Here is a 19,935-nt window from a genome sequence, read left to right as displayed (position 1 = left end):
GGAAACCTGGGTTCTGTTCCTGAGTGTCACACTCACTTTTGGACCTCAGGCAGGTCACACCTTCTCACAGGCCTTAGGTTCCCAATCTGTAAAATGAGGGTTTTGCACCAGAGCTGAGATTTTTTTTTTAAATAACAAATTTAATTTTTTATTTTCAGTTTATAACACTCCATTCTACAGGTTTTGGGGTTCCAAATTTTCTCTCCCTCCCTCTCCTCCTCCCCCCAACCCCCCAAGACGGCATGTAATCCAGTATAGGTTCTACATATACCTTCACACTGAACTTATCTACGTAATAGTCCAGTTGTAAAGAAGAATTATAACCAATGGAATGAATCGTGAGAAAGGAGAAATGAAACCAAAAAAGAAGGAGAAAAAAGAGAGAGAGAGCAAATAGTTTGCCTCGATCTGCATTCAGACTCTGTAATTTTTGTCCATCATGAGTCTTTTGGAGCTGTCTTTGAACCTTGCATTGATGAGAGGAGTTAAGTCTATCAAAATTAGTCCTTTCAGATACTGTGTGTCTGTAATTGTCTATAATGATCTCCTGGTTGTGCTCCCCTCACTGAGCATCAGTTCACATAAGTCTTTCCAGGTTGTAATGAAGTCCGTCTGCTCCTCATTTCTTACAGCACAACAGTATTCCATTCATATACGACAGTTTGTTCAGCCATTCCCCAATTGATGGGCCTTGATTTTCAATTCTTTGCCACCACAAAAAGAGCTGCTATAAATATTTTTGTACATATGGGTCCCTTTCCCATTTGCATGATCTCTTTGGGATACAGCCCTAGAAGTGGTATTTCTGGGTTAAAGTGTATGCACATTTTTATGGCCCTTTGGGCTTAGTTCCAAATTGCTCTCCAGAATGGCTGGATCAGTTCACAACTCCACCAACAATGTAACAATGTTCCAATTTTCCCATGTCCTCTACAGCATTTCTCATTTTCCTGTTTTGTCATGTTAGCCAATCTGACAGGAGAGATGTGGTACCTAAGAGTTGTTTTGATTTGCATTTCTCTAATCAGTAGTGATTTAGAGCATTTTTTCATATGCCTATAGATATCTTTAATTTCTTCCTCTGAAAACTGCCTGTTCATATTCTTTGACCATTTCTCAATTGGAGAATGACTTGTATTCCTATAAATTTGGCTCAGTTCCCTGTATATTTTAGAGATGAGGCCTTTATCAGAGACACTGGTTGTAATGATTTTTCCCCAATTTTCTGCTTCCCTCCTAATCTTTGTTGCATTGGCTTTGTTCGTACAAAAACTTCTCAATTTAACATAATCAAAATTATCCATTTTGCATTTGGAACGCTCTCTATCTCTTGTTGTGTCATGAATTCTTCCCTTTCCCATAAATCCGACAGGTAAACTATTCCTTGCTCTCCCAAATTGCTTATAGTATCAGCCTTTATTCCTAAATCATGAACCCATTTTGACTTTATTTTGGTATATGGTGTAAGATATTGGTCTATACCCAGTTTCTGCCCTACCGGTTTCCAGCTTTCCCAGCAGTTTTTGTGAAATAGTGAATTCTTAGCCCAGAAGTTGGATTCTTTGGGTTTATCAAAGAGTAAATTGCTATAGTCATTGACTACTGTGTCTTCTGTACCTACCCCATCCCACTGATCCACGACTCTGTTTCTTAGCCAGTACCAAGTAGTTTTGATGACTGCTGCTTTGTAATACAGTGTAATATCTGGTATGGCTAGGCCACCTTCCCTAGCCTTTCTTTTCATTAATTCCCAAGATATTCTGGATCTCTTGTTCTTGCAGATGAATTTTGTTATTATTTTATCCAGCAGAGCTGAGATTCTTAACGCATGCGTGCGTGCGTGTGTGTGTGTGTGAGAGAGAGAGTGAGATGGACTCCCTTGGCATTCTGGTGAAGCCTGTAGACTCCATGGAATAATGTTTTTAGCAGTAATAATGAGAGCTAGCATTTATGCAGCACCTACTGTGTGCCAGGCCCTGTGCCGCACTTTACACATATCTCATTTGATTCTCACAACAGCCCCAGGAGGTCGGTGCTATCATTATCTTCATTTTACAGGTGAGGAAACTGAAGCAAACACATGAAGTGACTTGTTCAAGGTTAGTGCATCAAATAAAAGACACAGGATTACAAAGAAAACCAATTATATTGAAATGGTTATTAAAATTGAGAGAGAAAAAGTTCATGGACACCCAGGTTAAGAACGTCTGTGCTCGGTGGCCTTTGAGGGCCTTTTTGGCTCTGATTATTTTTCAATTCTATTCATAGAACATTTATTAAACACCTACTATATGCAAGGCCCTTTGCTTAGTACTGGGGAAGCAAGGCTTGGTACAACCCAGACCTTGATATTAAGGACAGCTTGCAATCAAATGGGGAAAGGAGTGTGCTTCCATGCCAGCCTGGAATGCTCTCCCTCACGTCTCTCCTCTGCCCCCTGAGGCCCGGCCTCTCTCCCCTGTCCTCTGAGGCTCTTGCAGGTACCACCTCTTCTGTTAACACTTCCTTGATCACCCCTGGGCTCCTACTCCATCCTGGTCAGGCCCCACCTGGAGCATTGTGTTCAATTCTGGGAGCCAAATTAGGGCACTGACCAACAGACAAGAGGTGAAAATAGTGAGCAAGAAGTGAGGAAAAGCGAATGGACCCAAGTAAAGACACGCAGGGGAAATCAGTGATGGAGGCAGCACAATTCTGAAGTTGGCCTGGGATCAGTTTTTAAGATTATCTCTGGAGCAGGAAAGTGTCCAGAAGAACGGAGGGGCTCATTCATGATATTATTACGAGAAAGAAGAAAAGGGTGACTGAGAAGATATCAGAAATTCCTGACCCAGAGGCTTACTTTGTCATCTCAATACCATCTTTGAGAGTGGTCTGTCTATTGAGGGTGTCCCTGATGAAACGCCAGAAGACTTTTGTGGATTTTTCTACAGTAGGCCCTGTCATTGTGATCACACACAATTGATAGAAAACTATAGAGAATCTGCCATCTTGGTGTATTTACTGTTTGTTGATTCCCAGAAGGCATTTGACCCCAGCAGAGCAGAACCAGACCTGAAAGACTCTCCTTCCAAGAGGGAGGAGTCTGCCCTGCCTCGGTCGGGATTATCTGAGGTGCCTTGACAGATGGGACCATAGAGATAACTTTGTCCAGGGATCATCTGGTTATTAATGTCAAGTGAGGCATAAGACAAGGAGACAGAAGCATGCTTACCAAAGGTGTCTTAGGGGGCAGCGTGTGGTACATTGAAAAGGGGGCGAGACTTGGAGTCACAGAATCTTGGTTCACATCCTGAACTTGGCCACTTGTTAGCCATGAGACCTTGGTCAAGTACCCCTGGGTTTCATTCTTATCTGTAAAACAAAGGAGTTGGACCGAATGGTCCCCGAAATCCTGTTTAACTCCAAATCTGGAATAGAATATTTTATCCGAAGCCCAAATGGAAGAGAGTTCTATGGGGCTCCTTAACCTTCTTTAAAATGTCATGGATCCCTTTGACAATCTGATGAAGCCCATGGATCCCTTCTGAGAATAGTGTCTTTAAATGCATAAAATGAAATACATAGGACTACAAAGGAAACCAATTATATTGAAATATAGTTGTCAGAATATTAGTTCCACATTCACATTCTCCCTGAAATCTAGACCCTTTAGTCTGTGGCCCCCAGCTGCTATAGAGATGGGATTCTCCACATATTCCTGTTTGCGGACAGCTTTGCGTGGACTCCTCGGAGCCCCAAAATACCAAAAGGGGATGTCAGTGAGATCCATGACCCTTCAAAGGAGATTGGCCTGGGCCCTCACCACCTCACACCGGGATTACTGCAGCAGCCTGCATGTGGGTCTGTCTGCCTCAGGTCTCTCCCCGATCTAGTGTATCCTCCATTCAGCCACTAGTGATTTTCCTCAAACACGAGTATGATCACGTCCTCTCAATACTCAGTAAACTCCAATGGTTTCCTGTTACCTCCGGGAGCAAATACAAAATGCTCTGACATTCAAAGTCCCCCTCCTGCCCTCCCAGGCTTCTTATTCCCTACCACATACTCTTCAATCTAGTGACTCCGACCTCCCGATTGTTCCACGGACAAGACACTCCATCTCAGCCTTCGACATTTTCTCCTGCTGTTCCCCATGCCTGGAATGCTCTTCCTCCTCTGCTCCAACTATTCCCTCCCTGCTTCTCTACAGGAAGCCTTCCCCAACCTTCTTAATTCTAGTGCCTTCCTTCTGTTAATTATTTCCTATTGATCCTGCATATAGCTTGCTTTGTATATTTGTTTGCATGTTGTCTCCCCCGTCAGAGTGTAATCTCCTTGAGGACAGGTACTGTCTTTTGTCTGTTTGTATCCTAGCCCTTCGCACAGTGTACACACTTAATAAATGTTTATTAAATCAATGAATGGATAAATAAGTAGATTGTCCAAAGTGGGTATATACAGTTGGGTGAGTGGAACAAGTGGACCATTGAGTTAATCCATCAGAACATAACTTCTGGACAGGTCTCGGGGGTGAACAGTGGTTGGGGCCCAGAACTCACTAGGAGGACCAGAGTGGACCAGATTGCCTTTAGAAAAGCCTCCTGGTGCTCCTGGGGGAGCCCAAACTGTTCCCTGCGGCCAAAGCCCATCTTTTGAGTAGCTTCTCAGTATTCTCGATATTGGTAAATATGGGAAGATTAACTTCAGGAGAACCACAATTTCTGGTAATTATGGCATGATGGAGCCATACATGGTGAGTGGGAGTCAGCCTTTATTTATTTTGATTTTCATGAAAGAATTGAGGCAAAAAGAGAGCCATATATGACCAGGAAAGGAGGGGGCCAGTCATATATATGGGACTGACTGAGGGTGTCGCTAATATCCATATGATACTAAATGGCTGCTCAGAATGCCTCTGGAGAGCCTCTGAATGAATCATTGAAGGACAAGAAGGAAGGCGTGGATGGGCTGCCATCTGCATACAGGAAGGGATTTCCTACACCCTGAAAGTCGTGGAAGCAGAGCAGAGCACTGAAGCGTAAATAAACCATCCATAGGAGTCTGAGGAGGATGAGAAGGGGGCCCAAGACAATGCCAGACAAAGAGTGGTGGGAGGCATGGAGCTGGTTAGTCTGGAGATGAAGGAGCACACGAAGACTGTCTTTACACTTCATTCCCTTTTGCCATGGTTGCTTAAACTGGTGTATCAGAGGAATCTAGGTCTGGCTTAGTCAGACTGCAGCAAAGCCAAAAGTTAGATAAGGTCTCTCATGTTATTCTTGTGGAAAAGAGAGAGTTTTATGGACGAGGTAATAACGCATTAAGATGGATTTGAAACTGGGTGAAGGGGCAGTCTGGAAGAGTAGTTGCTAATTGTTTGGTGTGGGCTCGGCAGAAGGCCTCAGGAGTGCCTCTCCAGTGGAGGGCTTCAGCCCTAGACTATTTAACATTTTTATTAATGACCTGGATACAGGCGTGGGCAGCATGCTCGTTGGTTTTGCAGTAAGCTGAGAGGGAGAGCCAGCACGCGGGATACTGGCGGGATCCAGACAGATTTTGAGAGTCTAGGGCGTTGGGCCGAATCAAACAAGATGTGGACTCCTGGGAAGCAGGGGTTGTTTTGTTCATTCACTCAGTTCCTCAGTGCCTAGCACTGTGCCCTGCATAGATTAGATGATTAGATGAAATTCTCTAGGAATAAATGTAGTCTCAGACTTGGGTTTGGAGAAAACAACTCCGGATGTAAAAAGTGGGGAGGCATGCAGTTGTTCTGAATAAGATGTGGGGGTCTTAATGGACTGCAGGCTCAATATGAATCAGCAAGGAGATGGGGCTGTTGAAAAAGTGAATGGGATTTTGAAGATTGCCAGGGCACATCTGGAGTCCTGGTAAATGGGAGAGTGCCCACAGGAGGGCAGCCAAGGATGGCATTCTTGTCCTGAGGAGGCCAGGTGGCATGCGCCTTGTAATCCTAGCCACCAGGGAGGTTGAGGCTGGTGAATCTCTTGGGCTTAGGAGTTCTGAGCTGCAGGGGGCTGTGCTTACTGGGCATCTACACAAGGTAAGCATCCATACGCTGAGCCCTTAGAAACTCATCCAGGGAGTGTGGAGGAGGGGGTACCAAGTATGCCTAAGGAGAAGCTAACTGGCTGAAGCTGGAAATAGAGCAAATCAAAGCTGGGTGGCCCAGTGGATAGAGGGCTGGGTTTGGAGTCAGGAAGACCCGAGTTCAAATGTGGCCTCAGCCACTTAACCGTGTGATGTTGGACACGTCACTTGAATTCTAGCTGTCTCAGTTTTCTCAATTATAAAATAATAGATCTTAACAGATTAAATAATAATAATATGTGATAATTATATAATAATAGTATCTATCTCCCAGGATTGTTATGAGGACCAAATGAGATAATGTTTGTAAAGTGCTCAGCACAGAGCCTGGCACATAGTAGGCACTTAATAAACGCTTGTTTCCTTTCATCAAAGCTCCCCAGCAGTGGGGATCAGCAGTGGGATGAGGCTGTGATGCACTTCCCGCTTGGGCAATATGGAAAGACCTAGTCTAAAAAAAAGAATGAGGTGTTGTTGAAGGAATAAGGAGAAGACCTGCTTGGGAATCCTAGAGAGAGAGACTTCCACTGTGGTTTGGTATTTTGGGGGGGCATCACCGGAGCCCTTACAGATGGGGATCATTCCAGTGAGGTGTTTTTCTAATAGTTTACTGGTGGGCCCTGGAAGCCTGAGCCAAGGGGAGATGTTATTGAAAAGGAATAGGATGAGGTGATGATGAATGGGTGGATGGACTTATGAATGAATGAAAATGCATTTATTAGGTACTTACTGTGTGCAGAACACTATGACAGGTGCTGAGGATACAAGAGAGAGATTATGCTTGTTCTGCTTGACGTCAGCAGCTGTGGGTGGAAGTTTCAAAGGTAAACATGTGGTCAGAAAAACTTTGTGATCATTAGAACTGACCCAAAGTGGAATGAGCTGCCTCAGGAGGCAGCGGGGTCTTCTCTGTTGGAGGTCTTTGCCAGAGGCTTGGTGACCAGAGGCTGCATAGCCCACGCCTGGAGAAACAACCCCTTGGAGGGGGTGGGGCATTCCCCTCCAGCTGTGGATCAGCTGCCACCTGTGGGGTACACAGCCTGTCCTAGTAGAAGCAGCAGGACACCCTGAGAGAGAGGCAGGAGGCAGTGTGTTCTAGGCAAGTCAAACCATCCCCACCACCATGACTACCACCTCCCCTCAGACCCTGAACCAAAGAGCCTTGGGAAATCCAGTGCTTCCCAGACCGGTAGCCCGGCTTTCAATCTGTTCCCTGTGGCCATTATTGAGGGAAGCAATCACTTTGGAGGAGGTGCTCCCCTTCTTCACCACCCCCAACATCAACTCTTGACCAGCTGCTACCAAATGACAGCTAAGGCCAAATGCCACTGGGCCACCATTCTTATTTCTAGCCCAGCCTGCACCATCATTTTGGAGGCAACCCGCATGGGAATATGGCCTGGCTCCTCTTCCTGCAACCACAGCTACTGAAGACCCAGAAAGGAAAGGCCTCGCTACCAGAATCCTTCATGCTGTCATCAAGAACGGATAGGATTCCCTCAGTGAAAATGGCATCAAAGAAGACGCATTCCCGTGTGCTATACACTGAAGACCATGAGACCTTTCCGACTGGCATCTGGAACCTCCTCTACGTGTTGTCCCTTCTGCTAGTGTACGAGCTCGAGAGAAGCGACTGCCTGACTTTGTTATTTGAATCCCCAATGCTTAGTCCACTGCTTGGCAGGGGACAAGCATTTGTGAAGGGCCTACTGTGTGCCAGGCACTGGACTGAGTGCTTTACTTGTATGATCTCATTTGAGCGTCTGTATATAGTAGGCATTTACTAAGCTCATCTATTCACTTGATAAGTTTGTTATAGTAGAGGTTTTGGGGGTGGTGAGGTTAGGCCTAGAGGCCATTAATGGCCATTGATTTCAGTTAAAAATTTTCTGTGATTTGGTAGTTTGAAGAGCTGTCATTTGAAAGGAAGAAAAGACTTGCTCTGCCTGGCCACAGAGGCCAGAACCAAAGGTTATTGGAGGCATGGATGGAAGTGAGTTATAAGGAGTCAGATTTTGTTGTTTTTGTTCAGTTGTGACCCTGTTTGGCGTTTTCTTGGCAGAGATACTGGAGTGGATTGCTGTTTCCTTCTCTAGCTCATTTTACAGATGAGGAAACTGAGGCAAACTGGGTTAATGACTTGTCCACGATCACACAGCTAGTAAGCATTCGAGGCTAGATTTGAATTCGGCTCATCCTGATGCTAGGCTTGGCGCACTATCCACTGTGCACCTGGCTGCCCAAGTCAAATTTTAGCTTCATGCAATGAAGAACTTTCTAACAGGTAGAGCTATATAACCAAGGGAAAAAGCAGCCTGGAAAAGTAGGGAGTTCCCTGTCACAGAAGGTATTCGAGAGGAGCCTTCTGCTCTGATATGCCCTCTCAGGTCCCTTCCAGTACTGATACTTGGGGTTCTAGTGCCTTCAGTGAGAATCACTCAGACTGGCTCCTCAGTATCCTATCCTGTATAGCCTTCTGTCTGTGGCAGAATTTTGTCTCACCCTGGGAATCCTAGAGAGAGTTCCAGTGTGGTTTGGTATTTTGAGGGGGAATCACTGGAGCCCCTACAGATGCCACTGTGGTTGAGGATCATCCTAGTGAGATGTGTGTCTTCCTAATAGTTTACAGATGGGCCCTGGAAGGCCGAGCCAAGGGGAGACATTGGAATAGGATGAAGTAATAATGAATGGGTGGATGGATGGATGGATGGATGAATGAATGAAAATGCGTTTATTAGGCACTTGCTGTGTGCAGAACACTATTCCAGGTGCTGAGGATAACAGGAGGAGACAGCACATATGGGATGGAGGTAAGGTGTGAAAAGTGAGGTGGACTCTGGGGACGTGCTAAGAGTTAGGATTTGGTTTGTGGCCCAGACTGGAGCCAGAGTGTGGCATGTTGAAGCTCTAGAGGACCTTGAGGGTTTTCCACAGGTAGGGGGCACAGCAGATCAAGCGCCAGGCCCAGATTCAGGAAGAACCAAGTTAAAATCTGGCCTCAGACATATTGTCATCGTATTATATATTATATAATATTATTGGATTTGTTCTGTGAAGTTTGGATTCAATCAAAGGGCTGCACTTGAGGACCTAGAGGGCCACCTTGAGGCCAAAGGTTCCCCACCCCTAGTCTAGGAGAAGCCTTCTCTGATTTCCCCGTAGGCACAGTCCTGGCTTTCTCCCTCCTCAAAGTTTCTTGTATTTACTTCTCTTCACATGTGTTGTATCTTCCTGGCAGAATGGAGGCTCCCTGAGGACCAGAGCTGCCTTTTCATTTTCACTCTGTGTCTGTAGCCCCCAGCTGGGGACCTTGCTTCCTAAACACTTCCTGAATTTTACTGGTTGTGTAGAATACCAGGGGACATTTATCTTGTGGCAACTTTGCTGACCCTTGTCAGAAAACCAGGCAGAACGGGCTCAGCTCTCTTCCTCTGACCGGAGCCCAGTTTTAACTGTACTGACTAGGAAATGAGGACTCGGCCCCACTGAGGCAGTTTACCCTGGGGGCTTGTTGTTTAGCTGTGTCCTGCTCTTTGTGACAAGTCCATGGGGTTTTCTTGGCAAAGATCCTGGAGTGATTTCCCATTTCCTTCTCCAGTTCATTTTGTAGATGAAGAAACTTAGGTAAACAGGGTTAAGTGATTTGCCCAGGGTCACACAGCTAGTAAGTGTCTGAGGCCAGATTTGAACTCATGAAGATGATTCTTCCTGATTCCAAGCCCAGCGCTCTATTTGCTGTTCCCTGTACTTGGGTAGATATATCTATCTATCTATCTATCTATAGATAGATAGAGAGATGGAGAGAGCATCTGTTAATTGCTTACTGTGTGCCAAGCACCGTGCTAAGCACTAGGGACATACATATAAGCAAACGAGGCAGTCCTTGCTCTCAGGGGGCTCAACCTTAACAGGGGAACAACAGCCCAAGGGCTCAGGAGCCCTTGAAAACAACACAATTCTAAAGAGATGCTTGGTTCTTCTTCCCTTATCAGAACATCATCATGCAGTCCCTTTCATTTACTCAGAATAAATTTCTCTTGACTCTTGTGTTTGTGTTTCAGAGTTCCTACTCAGCTCTGCTCTTTTCATCATCAGATATACTTGAAAATTCTCTCTTCCATTAAAAGACCATTTCCTCCCTGTGGTGTCAGCATGAACTTTGCAGCCTAAGTTATTATTGGTTGCTAAGTGGGGGTGGTGGACAGAATGCTGGACCTGAAGTCCTGGGTCCAAATTCAGCCTTAGACACTTCCTGTGTGACCTTGGTGAAGTCACTTGACCTCTGTTTGCCTCAACTGTGAAATGGGAATCATAATAGCACCCACCTCCTAGGGTTGTTGTGAAGGTTGAATGAGTGTTCAGCGCAGTGCCTGGCACGTAGTAGGTACTTTTATAAGTATTAGCGGTTATTGTTGTTGGTCTGTTGCTTTTGCCTTTTGGAATATTATATTTCATGATGTCTCATTTTTAGTGGGAGCTGCCAGGTCTTATCTATCCCTGACTTCAGCTCTTTGATATTTGAGAGGCTGCCCTTTTGGCTCTTTGCAGTATTTTTTTTCCTTTATACAGGAGCTCTGGGTTTTGGGTTGTGACATTCCTGAGACCTTTTCTTTTGGCGTTTCTTTCAGGAAGTGATCAGTGGATTCTTGTCATGTTTACTTTGCTATTTGGTTCTGACAGCCAGTGTCCCAGCTTTAAAAAAAATACATACGGTTTTCAGGGAGTCCAGAAATCCTGAAGTGATCTCTCTTTGACCTGTTTTCCAAGTCAGTTTTTTATTTTGTATCATCTCTTACATTTTCTCCTACTTTTTCATTCTTTTGATTTTCTTGCGTTTCTTGCTGTCTCATAAAATCACTGATCTGTGTTTGGTTTATTCTAGTTTTCAGAGAATCCATTTACCACTTTCTCTTTTAAGTTACTCATTTACTTTTCAGTTCTGTCCTCCAGACTTTAATTTGAAACATTTTTTGCTTCACTTCTTAATTTCTTCCAGTTATTCATGGTGGGCCTTGTGGAATGGTGAAATCATTTGTTTTAGCCTATGCTTTTAGGTGTTGTGGAGTTACTCTCTCCTTTTAGAAGATTTTTAGATTTGCGATAATTTTTGATACGAGGTGGTGTTTTCTCAGATTCACTCATCTCTCCAGCTTCAGTTTCTGAATTGTACTAGCCTAAGCTTCTGTCCACTGCATCCTGCTGCACTTCTGGGTGAGACGATCAGCTCGGTTTGGTCCTGCCCTGGGTCATTGCGGTGGCCTCTACTGCCCCAGATCTCTTGAGGTTCAAGGCCTTCTCTGTGGTCTCAGGACAGTGTTAGGGAGCTCAGAGCCTCTGGGCTTGGGCTATCCCAGTCTGAATGCTGAACCACCTTGTTGGTTGCTGCCTGCTGCCATCTTTTAAGTCTTCCAAAGTCCTCTCTTCCTGGGGTTTCTGACCACCCTGGGCCTTCCTCAAGGGTGCCTTCTGCTCTTGCTGCCCCAGGACATAGAGCTGTGTAGGTGACACAGGTCTCTGGCCATCTCTGATCAGGTTGATAGGCTCCCCTGTGCTAACTCTGGCTTTAGTGGGCGAGGGGGTTCCCCTTAACTATTGTCCTCAGGCTGCTCACTGACTTGTGCCGTTTGGGGTTGGAAGAGCTTCCTTACTATAGTTCCTCAATGGATTTCCTTGATCATTATTTGGTTTGGTGTGGATGTGAGGGTTTTGCTGGAGTAAGTATGTGGGAGAGGGGCAACTTGCCACTTTTTAGGCAGCTGTCCAGGGTGGAAACCTGTCCCGTGTTTGTGTCATATTCACCACCTAGAGTGTGAGTGCATGTGAGCTGGAAGTGGTGCGTAGCATAGAACCCTGGGCTCGGAATCAGAAAGACTCCTCTTCATGAGTTCAAATCCAGCCTCTGACACTTACTACCTGTGTGACCCTGGGCAAGTCACTTAACCCTGTTTGCTTCAGTTTCGTCATCTGTAAAATGAACTGGAGAAGGAAATGGCAAACCACTGCAGTATCTTTGCCAAGAAAACCCCAAATGGGGTCAGGGAGGGTTGGACACATGTGAAATGATTCAACCACAGAAATAGCATTGAAGGATTTAGAAGTGGAAGCCATTGAAGGGATTATCTAGGTTTGCTGCTCCCTTTTCCTTCTCCACTATAACACGTCTGTCGTGTGTGTTGTCCTGTTGAACAGAGCTGCTCTCAGCGAGTTGGGCCTTTGGTAAGTTGCTGGTTCAAACCTATGATCATGGGATCATTGGATTCAGGGCTGGAAGAAGGGACATTACTAATAGTAATCATGATGATCCCTATAGCGGTTTAAGGTTTGCAAAGTACGTTACAGATGTTACCTCATTCTACTCTTACCATAACTCTGAGGGGCAGGTGCTTTTATCCCCATTTCACAGATGAGGTAGGTCACTGAAGCTAAGAAAGCTCAAGTGACTTGCTTGGAGTCACACAGCTAGTAAGTATTTGAGACAGCATTCGAACTCAGGTCTTTTTTTTTTTTGGACATTTTATAACTTTATTTAAACGAAGTTCAATTTAGTTTTCATCCACATTGACTGCCTGTAAGCTTTTGAAAGTGGTGACAGGTACATAAGTAACCAAGGTATACAGCTTGTTTGGTGAATCTTCATCCTCATTGCGTTTCCTGGACAAACGCACTCGGATATGGTATGGGACATTCCTTATTCCTTTGGCCCAAACAGCTTTGTTGAGTCTGGTGTCAATGCATACATCTGGAGTTCCCATTTCTTTCATGGCAAATTTGCGAATTTCCTTCAGAGCCCGGGGAGCTCACTTTTTGAAGCCTACTCCATGAATCCTCTTGTGAATGTTGATGGTATACTCCCTGGTCACCACCTCGTTGATGGCAGAACGTCCCTTCTTTTTCTCTCCACCTTTCTTCGCAGGAGCCATCCTGCCGGGGACCAGGTCGGAAAGCCAAACTCAGGTCTTTCTGACCCCAAGTCTAAGCTCTGAGCCACCATCTAATTTGACCTCTTTGTTTTATGCCTAACACTGAGGTCTGGAAAAGTAAATGGCCTGCCCAGATGAATACAGCTCCTTAGTTTGTAGAGGTCAGCTTCAAATCCCAGTACTGTGACTCCAAATCTGGGGCTGCTTGCTCTGTACCTGGCTGCCCAGCGGGCTCCATCTACCTCCTATAGCCCTCACTCAGTGGAACCCTTTGACCCTTCCCAAGCAACCAAAGGTTGGTTGGATGAATGAACAAATGTGGTGCTCACAGTACCAAGCAGGGGGTGTTTTTTTTTGGGGAGGAGATTGTTATTGGATGGGAGGATGTCAGGGAAGGGCACTCAAAGGAAGAGGGCCTCAGGGGTCTGTAGGTGCCATGGCATAATGTCTACCACACAGCCTCCCCCCACCCCCAGGAGAACGTGAAGGGGGTGGGATGGGAGGAAGTCTTTCTGCCCTCCAGGCCTGGAAGGAGAAGAGCTGTGGCCATAACTCCAGGGGACAGGAGGACAGCAGCCCCTCAGGAGGCTACCCCTCTGACTGTCTGTGGTGTGCTTGCTCTAATGGGATGGTGGTGGAACTGACTGGAACAGTCTCTGGCTCCACCCTGCTCTGGCTGGTGATGCTGATGATAAGGGTCTCATTGTGAGGAGGGCACAGGTAGGGGCATGAAGCTCCTTTCTGGAAGGGGGAAGTTGGGAAGAGCAGCTAAGCTTAAGCCAGACACTAACTGCTCCTGGCCCTTGTCTTATCCCCAATGTGCAGGGTGGGTCCAGATGGGAGTCCTCCAACTAGGCCAGACACAAAGCAGGGTCAGGGATGACATCTACTTTGAATCTAGGCTAAAACCAGCTGCGGGCAGACCCTGATGCTCTGCATTTATGAAATGTTCCTCAGCTTGGGAGCAATTTTTAGAGCTGTTGAGACCTTAGAACATAGAATATAGGATGTTAGAGCTGGAGGGGCCTTAGAACCTGGAAAGTAAGAGGTAGGAAGGGACTTTGTAATACTCCCTCCTTCCCCCAATCCAGTCCTTTCATTTTATAGCTGGGGAAACTGAGACCAGGAGAGGTGAAATGACTCCTCATGAGCTAGTGGTAGAGAGGGGACCTGAACCCAGGCTTCCAACCCCGCTTCACATTCCTCTGTGCCACTCTTTTTGGCATTCTGGGGTATTATTGTTTTAGTTCAGAGGGGAAAGCCTGAGGTATTCTCTTTGGTTTGTTTGGGATTTGCTTTGGCTCTGTGCAGAGCCTTTCTGGGTTGTGACTCCTGGCAGAAGGCCCCACTCTTCCAGGGGCAGAGGAGCTGTGAGTTGGACGACAACAACAACCACCATGAAACCCTCCATGGGAAGCCTCCTTATGCTTGCCTAGTGTATGGAGGAAGGCTGGAGTTCTCCCAGCTTATGTTGGCGGAACACCAACCCCGGTAGGTACAAAGAATAATGGCTGGTGTTCCTGTAGCCCTCTGAAGTTGGCTTTCCATAGGTTACCTTATTTGAGCCTCAGAAAAACCGTCAGGTAGGTGCTCCAGGTGTTAATAGAACCATTTTATAGATGAGGAAACTAAGGCTAAGAGACTTGCTCAGGGTTGCAGAACTGGGAAGTGTGCAGGGCAGAATTCCAGTCCAGCTCTTTCAGACTCCATGTCCCCCACTCTCTCCCCTGGGCTCAGCTGCCTTTCTTGCTGGAGAGGGTTTGAGGACAGGCTCTAACTTAGACTGTGTGTCTGTGGGGACCAGTGTAGCTAAGTCCAGAGAAAGCTTACCACCAGAGGGTTAGCCACCAGGGCACAAGGGGCTGAGGTGTGTAGGGCTTGAGGCACTGACCTTCCGTTGAATATTAGTCTTTTAAATTCTGAAAGCAGATGGGTCTCCATAGATAGCATTTTAGAGCTGGGAGGGAGGGGCCCTAGATATTCATAACCCAGAAAGTTGGAGCTGAGAGGGCCTTAGAAACTCATACAGTATGTCTGAGCCTCACTCACTACCTTGGGAAGAAAGCAGGGAAGGGCTTATTATCTCCATTTTAAAGATGAGGAAACTGAAGAAAGCGCAGAGTCACTTGCCTGGTATCACCTGGCAAGTTGGTCGTGGAACCAGGACTTGCAGTGGTGGTGGTGGTGGGGGGGAGGGGCTATCAACTCTCGGCCCAGGGCTTTGTTGGCCAACCGCTCCCCTGGCTGAGACTTGGGCTGGAGCTTGACCAATTGCCCAGTTTTTCTCTCACCCCTAACGCCTGTCTTTCCTGCAGGTTCCTGCTTTTGGGTGGCTGTCCTGGATGGCAACGTGGTGGGGATCGTGGCAGCACGGGGCAGTGAGGACGATAATACAGTGGAGCTGCGCCGTATGTCGGTTGACTCGAGGTACCGAGGCAAGGGCATCGCCAAGGCCCTGGGCCGCAAGGTGCTCGAGTTTGCTGTGCTCAACAATTACTCCTCAGTGGTGCTGGGCACTACTGCGGTCAAAGTGGCTGCCCACAAGCTGTACGAGTCTCTGGGCTTCAAGCACATGGGTGTCGTGGAGCACTACGTCCTGCCGGGAATGACACACTCCCTGGTGGAGAAGATGTTCTTTCAGCTTCGCTACCACCGCTATCGCCTGCAGTTACGCGAGGAATAATGAAGACACCCTTTCAACAGCCGGAAAAACCAAACCAAACCAAACCAACCCAACCGTTATCACTCAGCCCAACCCAATGATTCTCCTTCCTGTTTTCCAAATGCTTAGCCCAGCACTTTCATGGAGTGTGGTTTGTTTGTTTTTAAGTCGTATGGTTTATTTGGCTGATTTTTTGGGGGGACGTTAGGGTGGGGGAAGGGGGAAGAGGATCTGTTTATTTCATTATCTAAAAACCTTTTTTTTAATGGTAGTTTGGTTTTGAGTTGGTTGCTGCCCTATCCCCACCCCTAGACTCCTGCCCTATCCCATCTTCGATCTGCTTCCCTTGTCCTGTCAGCATCCAGACGGACTCTGACCAAGATGAAGACAACTGAAATGATAACAAAATGAGCAGGCAGGCAGTCTGCCTGTGCCAGTGGATGGGGCTGCTCATTATGGGAGCGCCCCAAGCCCAGGGCCCCCCTCCTCATGCTGGGAGCCCCACGAGCCACATCTCCCAGGTCAGAAGACCTGTGGTTCATCTAGACAGTGGCATTGGCCTCATGCGCCAATCGAAACAGCCCAGTCTGAGCCTGTACCCCATGCTCTTCTCCATCTTCCCCCAGGTAACACAGAGACTTAATTAAGCACAGAGACTGAAAGCAGAATCACTAGAGAAAACCACCCTGTCCCTATTGCTCCCAGTCCTCCTGCTTTCCCTGGCCCAGTGTACATAGAGCGACCTCATTGTCCACACATGTGCTCTAGGAGCCCCCCATTCCTGTGGATTCTCAATACTCTCCCCTCTCCGTCCCTCAACGTGTGTGCATTTCCCAGCATTATCCCGGCCTGTAAGGAGGACATGCACTCTTTGTCCCAGGCCTGGTGGTCAGTGGTCAGTGGTCTGCCAGGAGACCAGCATGGGAAGCCGCTTTGCTGTAATGCATGAAGAGGATGTGCCTGCTTGTGCTTGCAATGGCTCCCTCATAGCACTACCACCTGGGCAATGACCTTGCACTTTTTTTCTGGATGTGCCTCATTCTGCCAAAATCGTCTGAGGGAACCCCTGGTGCATCCGATGACTGAGACTCTTTCCCTCCTCCTCCTCTAACCCCCTTCTCTCTCTCTCTCTCTCTCTCTCTCTCTCTCTCTCTCTCTCTCTCTCTCTCAACCTAAGCCAGCAAACAGACTTAACCCATTGGACCTGTGGAGATCCAGTGTAATATAGTGTAAAAAAGCAGCCTCTGATCTCTTGACTCCCCTGCCCTTCCTTCTGTCCACAGCCCACCCCAGCCCGGAGCCCTCAGCCAGACTGGCATGGACATCACCTTGCCTCTTTTACAACATACCAGCTTTATAATTCCATTTTGTTAAGTTTTCTCATATTGATTTGTGGTCATATTCCCTTCCCTTGCCTTCCCTTCCCATTCTCCCCTCCCCCTGCCCCTTATTTTACTTTAGGACTTTATTTTATTTTGGCTGTGGCTGAAAGGTGTCATTGAAGCCTAGGGGAGGGCGGGTTCCTATGGCAACACATTTGCACATTAATGTGCCCACCCAATCCAGCCCCTTCAGCAGAGCCTTGGCTGGGGAAGCTAGCATCCCTATTATCCTAAGCAGCTGCTTGTTAGATAAGCAGACCAGGCCTGGCCCAGCCCGGCCTGGTCTCTGGCAGCAGCCACCCGCCTGCCCGCCTGCCTGCCCGCCACAAAGGGAATGCGCTGTTTTAACATCGTCCAGTGTGTGCAAAGCAGACTGGGCATGTGTCTCTATGGAGGATGGATGTACAGTGCCTGTCCCCGGGGAGCGGCCCAGACGACAGCTTCTTCTCGCCTGAAATTGTACCTTTTTTTTGTAACTTATTTAACAGAATAGCAACTCTGCATGACTTTACTGTCTTGGGAAAAACCGGTAGGTTATATTTAAAAAAAACAAAACACAAAAACATACAGAAAAACCACACCAAAAAAAGAAAAAACAAAACAAAAAACTCCACCACAGCAGTGCCAGAAATAGCCTCTATTTCTGGTCCTGCTTGGCTGGGAGGTGGGTGGGAGGGTGGGGATTGGGGGGTGGGGGTGGGGGTGGAAGAGGGATAAAGGTTTATAAATTCAAAGGGAAACCCCAATTTAGCTTAGTTCTCACACCCAGGGAAAGAAAAGTGCTCCTGGTCTACAATGTATCATTCTTCTTCTTCTGCTTGTCCTTTGTTTTCTTTTGAAGAAAAATCACTACAATGAAATTGATGAGGGACAGCGCAAATGCTGATACTGCTGGACTTAAACCTAGGAAGTAGTTTGGTGCGATGCACTCAGACTGGTTGAGGAAAGGAGCAAAGGTTGCCCTTGATATAGAAAATGTCCAGCCAGTGGGAGCCATGGCTGCTGAAGATGTGTTCTGGTTGTTGGGAGGGTTGATGGATGGAGAGAATCATGTCACTGATGGGAGCTTCCTTGGGTGTAATATGTGCATTGCTTGGAAGGCCATTTGGGTGCCTAGCACAGAAAGGAGGGGATTCTCTGAAGGGGTGGCAAGATCCTTCCCACACCAGTCCTGTGGTGTCTGAGAACACCTCTTGTTGGTGCTACTGGAGGAAAAGATCCTAGGAGGGGTATACTGAGGGTGGATGGGGAGGGTATAGGGTGGGGTTAGGATCAGAGCAGAAGTGGCTCCTCTGAGGTATGAGGAAGAGGAGGGCTAACTGAAATCAGATGTGGTGTTTGATAGTGATTCCACTCTAAATGCTGGCATTTGAGCTGAGCAGTGAGGGGAAAGCCGCCCTCTAGGCTGTGTCCTTGGGGCACAGAAAGAAGCGGGGGTATAGGTAGGAGAGAACAAGCTAGGGTCCTTGTACCTCCTTACCTAGTGCTGCTGGCAGGGGGTAGAGGGGAATGAAGCCATCGCCCTAAGTGCTGACCCAGACAAGTAGGGGATGTTCCCCGGATGGGGCTGGAGAGGGAGAAGGTTAATTCTGACTTCACTCACTTATGCCCCATGTGCAGTTAAAAGCCAAGGCTGAGCTGCAATGGGCCTGGCCAGTGAGGGTCAAACATAGACCATGGAGGGTACATATTTTGAAAGAAAATGAGTTTGTTTAAAGCAGCTTATTAAAGGGGTATGATATATTATATATATAAAAATTTTTTAAAATATACAAAAACAAAAACCAAACGCAACAACCTTTGTATGCTGTACATTTCTCCTCCCACGGAAGGAAGTACATTCTCTGGGTAGGAATTGGAATTTTGTAGATTGTACAGAAATGGGCGCAGTATTTTCTTGCCATTTTCAGTGATTTTGTTACCCTGCACTCAGTAGACAGATGTGAAGTGTTAGCAAAATTGAAGAAAACAGAACAGTTTGTGCCTTTTTTTCTCCCTCCGGTCGGTTTGGTTTTCAGTGGGGGCTTTTTGGGGGTGGGGGGCGTTCTGTGTTCTCTCGTTTGAGATTTCTTTTGGCTGTTGCTGGCACATCACTGCACTACGAAAAGGAAAATGACAAGTATTTTCACGATGGGGTGGGGGAGGGGGGGGAGACAGAGAGTCTGACTTGGGCGATTTTTTTTTAAAACTGGGGTTATTTAGCGAAAGAATGTCGCTGGTTTTCTTTGATTCCTGTGCCTTTGTAACCTGCCTCACCTGTAGCTGTGCTAAGCCAAAACTGGAGCCGAGGGTCCTACCCCCCCAAGGGCCAAAGGGACAGCTCTGCTGCCAACCTCCTGCCAACTGGTGAAAGTGCAGCTTCTCATTGGGATTGACCAAAGCACTTTTGTGTTTGTTATTTAGTTGCTTTAAGGACACATGTGCTCGACAAAGGGGTGACCTTTGAGCCCATAAATTATGCAGGCGCTGACTGCAAAGCCAAACCTGTAATTTCAGGAGCCAGGCTGCTGCCTCGGAAAGATCCCCATTCTGCCCCACTCTCTGTACAGGCCACTGGGAACCATGCGGCGGCACCCAGGAGATTGTTGGAAGCCAGTCCAGTATTTAGAAGCACTCGGTCCCATAGAAAGAAGTGGCCAGTTTTGACTCCTTTTCCTGATCCCGTGATGATATCTTCCTCCCCTGGAAGGGCTCAACCTGCCGGGTTGGCTGGCTGGATACGTTGAGGACCTTCCCACCTTCTTACTCGCTGCCCTTCCATTGCTGCCAATATGCAGGGAACGTGTCTGCCTCTTGCACTGAATGGCCATAGGCATAATGCCTGCCACGTTAGAACTGTGAAGTTTCTTTCCCAGAAACTTTTTGCATCCTATTTTCCCAG

General features: G+C 47.0%; 1 protein-coding gene and 1 pseudogene across 1 annotated transcript in view; one reads left to right on the top strand and one right to left on the bottom strand.

Annotated features, from left to right (window-relative positions):
• NAT8L (N-acetyltransferase 8 like) overlaps positions 1 to 15,693 on the top strand; it is a 61,859-nt gene extending 46,166 nt beyond the window's left edge. The window contains exon 3 of the mRNA XM_036763829.1: positions 15,326 to 15,693. Within this exon, the coding sequence (XP_036619724.1) occupies positions 15,326 to 15,693 (368 nt within the window). The remainder of the gene's footprint in view (positions 1 to 15,325) is intronic.
• On the bottom strand, positions 12,605 to 13,010 carry LOC118853645 (annotated as a pseudogene).
• Positions 15,694 to 19,935: the final 4,242 nt, after the last annotated feature.

Source organism: Trichosurus vulpecula, chromosome 6, assembly GCF_011100635.1.
Source record: "Trichosurus vulpecula isolate mTriVul1 chromosome 6, mTriVul1.pri, whole genome shotgun sequence".
In the NCBI taxonomy this organism is placed as follows: Eukaryota; Metazoa; Chordata; class Mammalia; order Diprotodontia; family Phalangeridae; genus Trichosurus; species Trichosurus vulpecula.
Note: the sequence above shows the minus strand (reverse complement) of the source record. Positions and strands in the feature narration are given on the sequence as shown.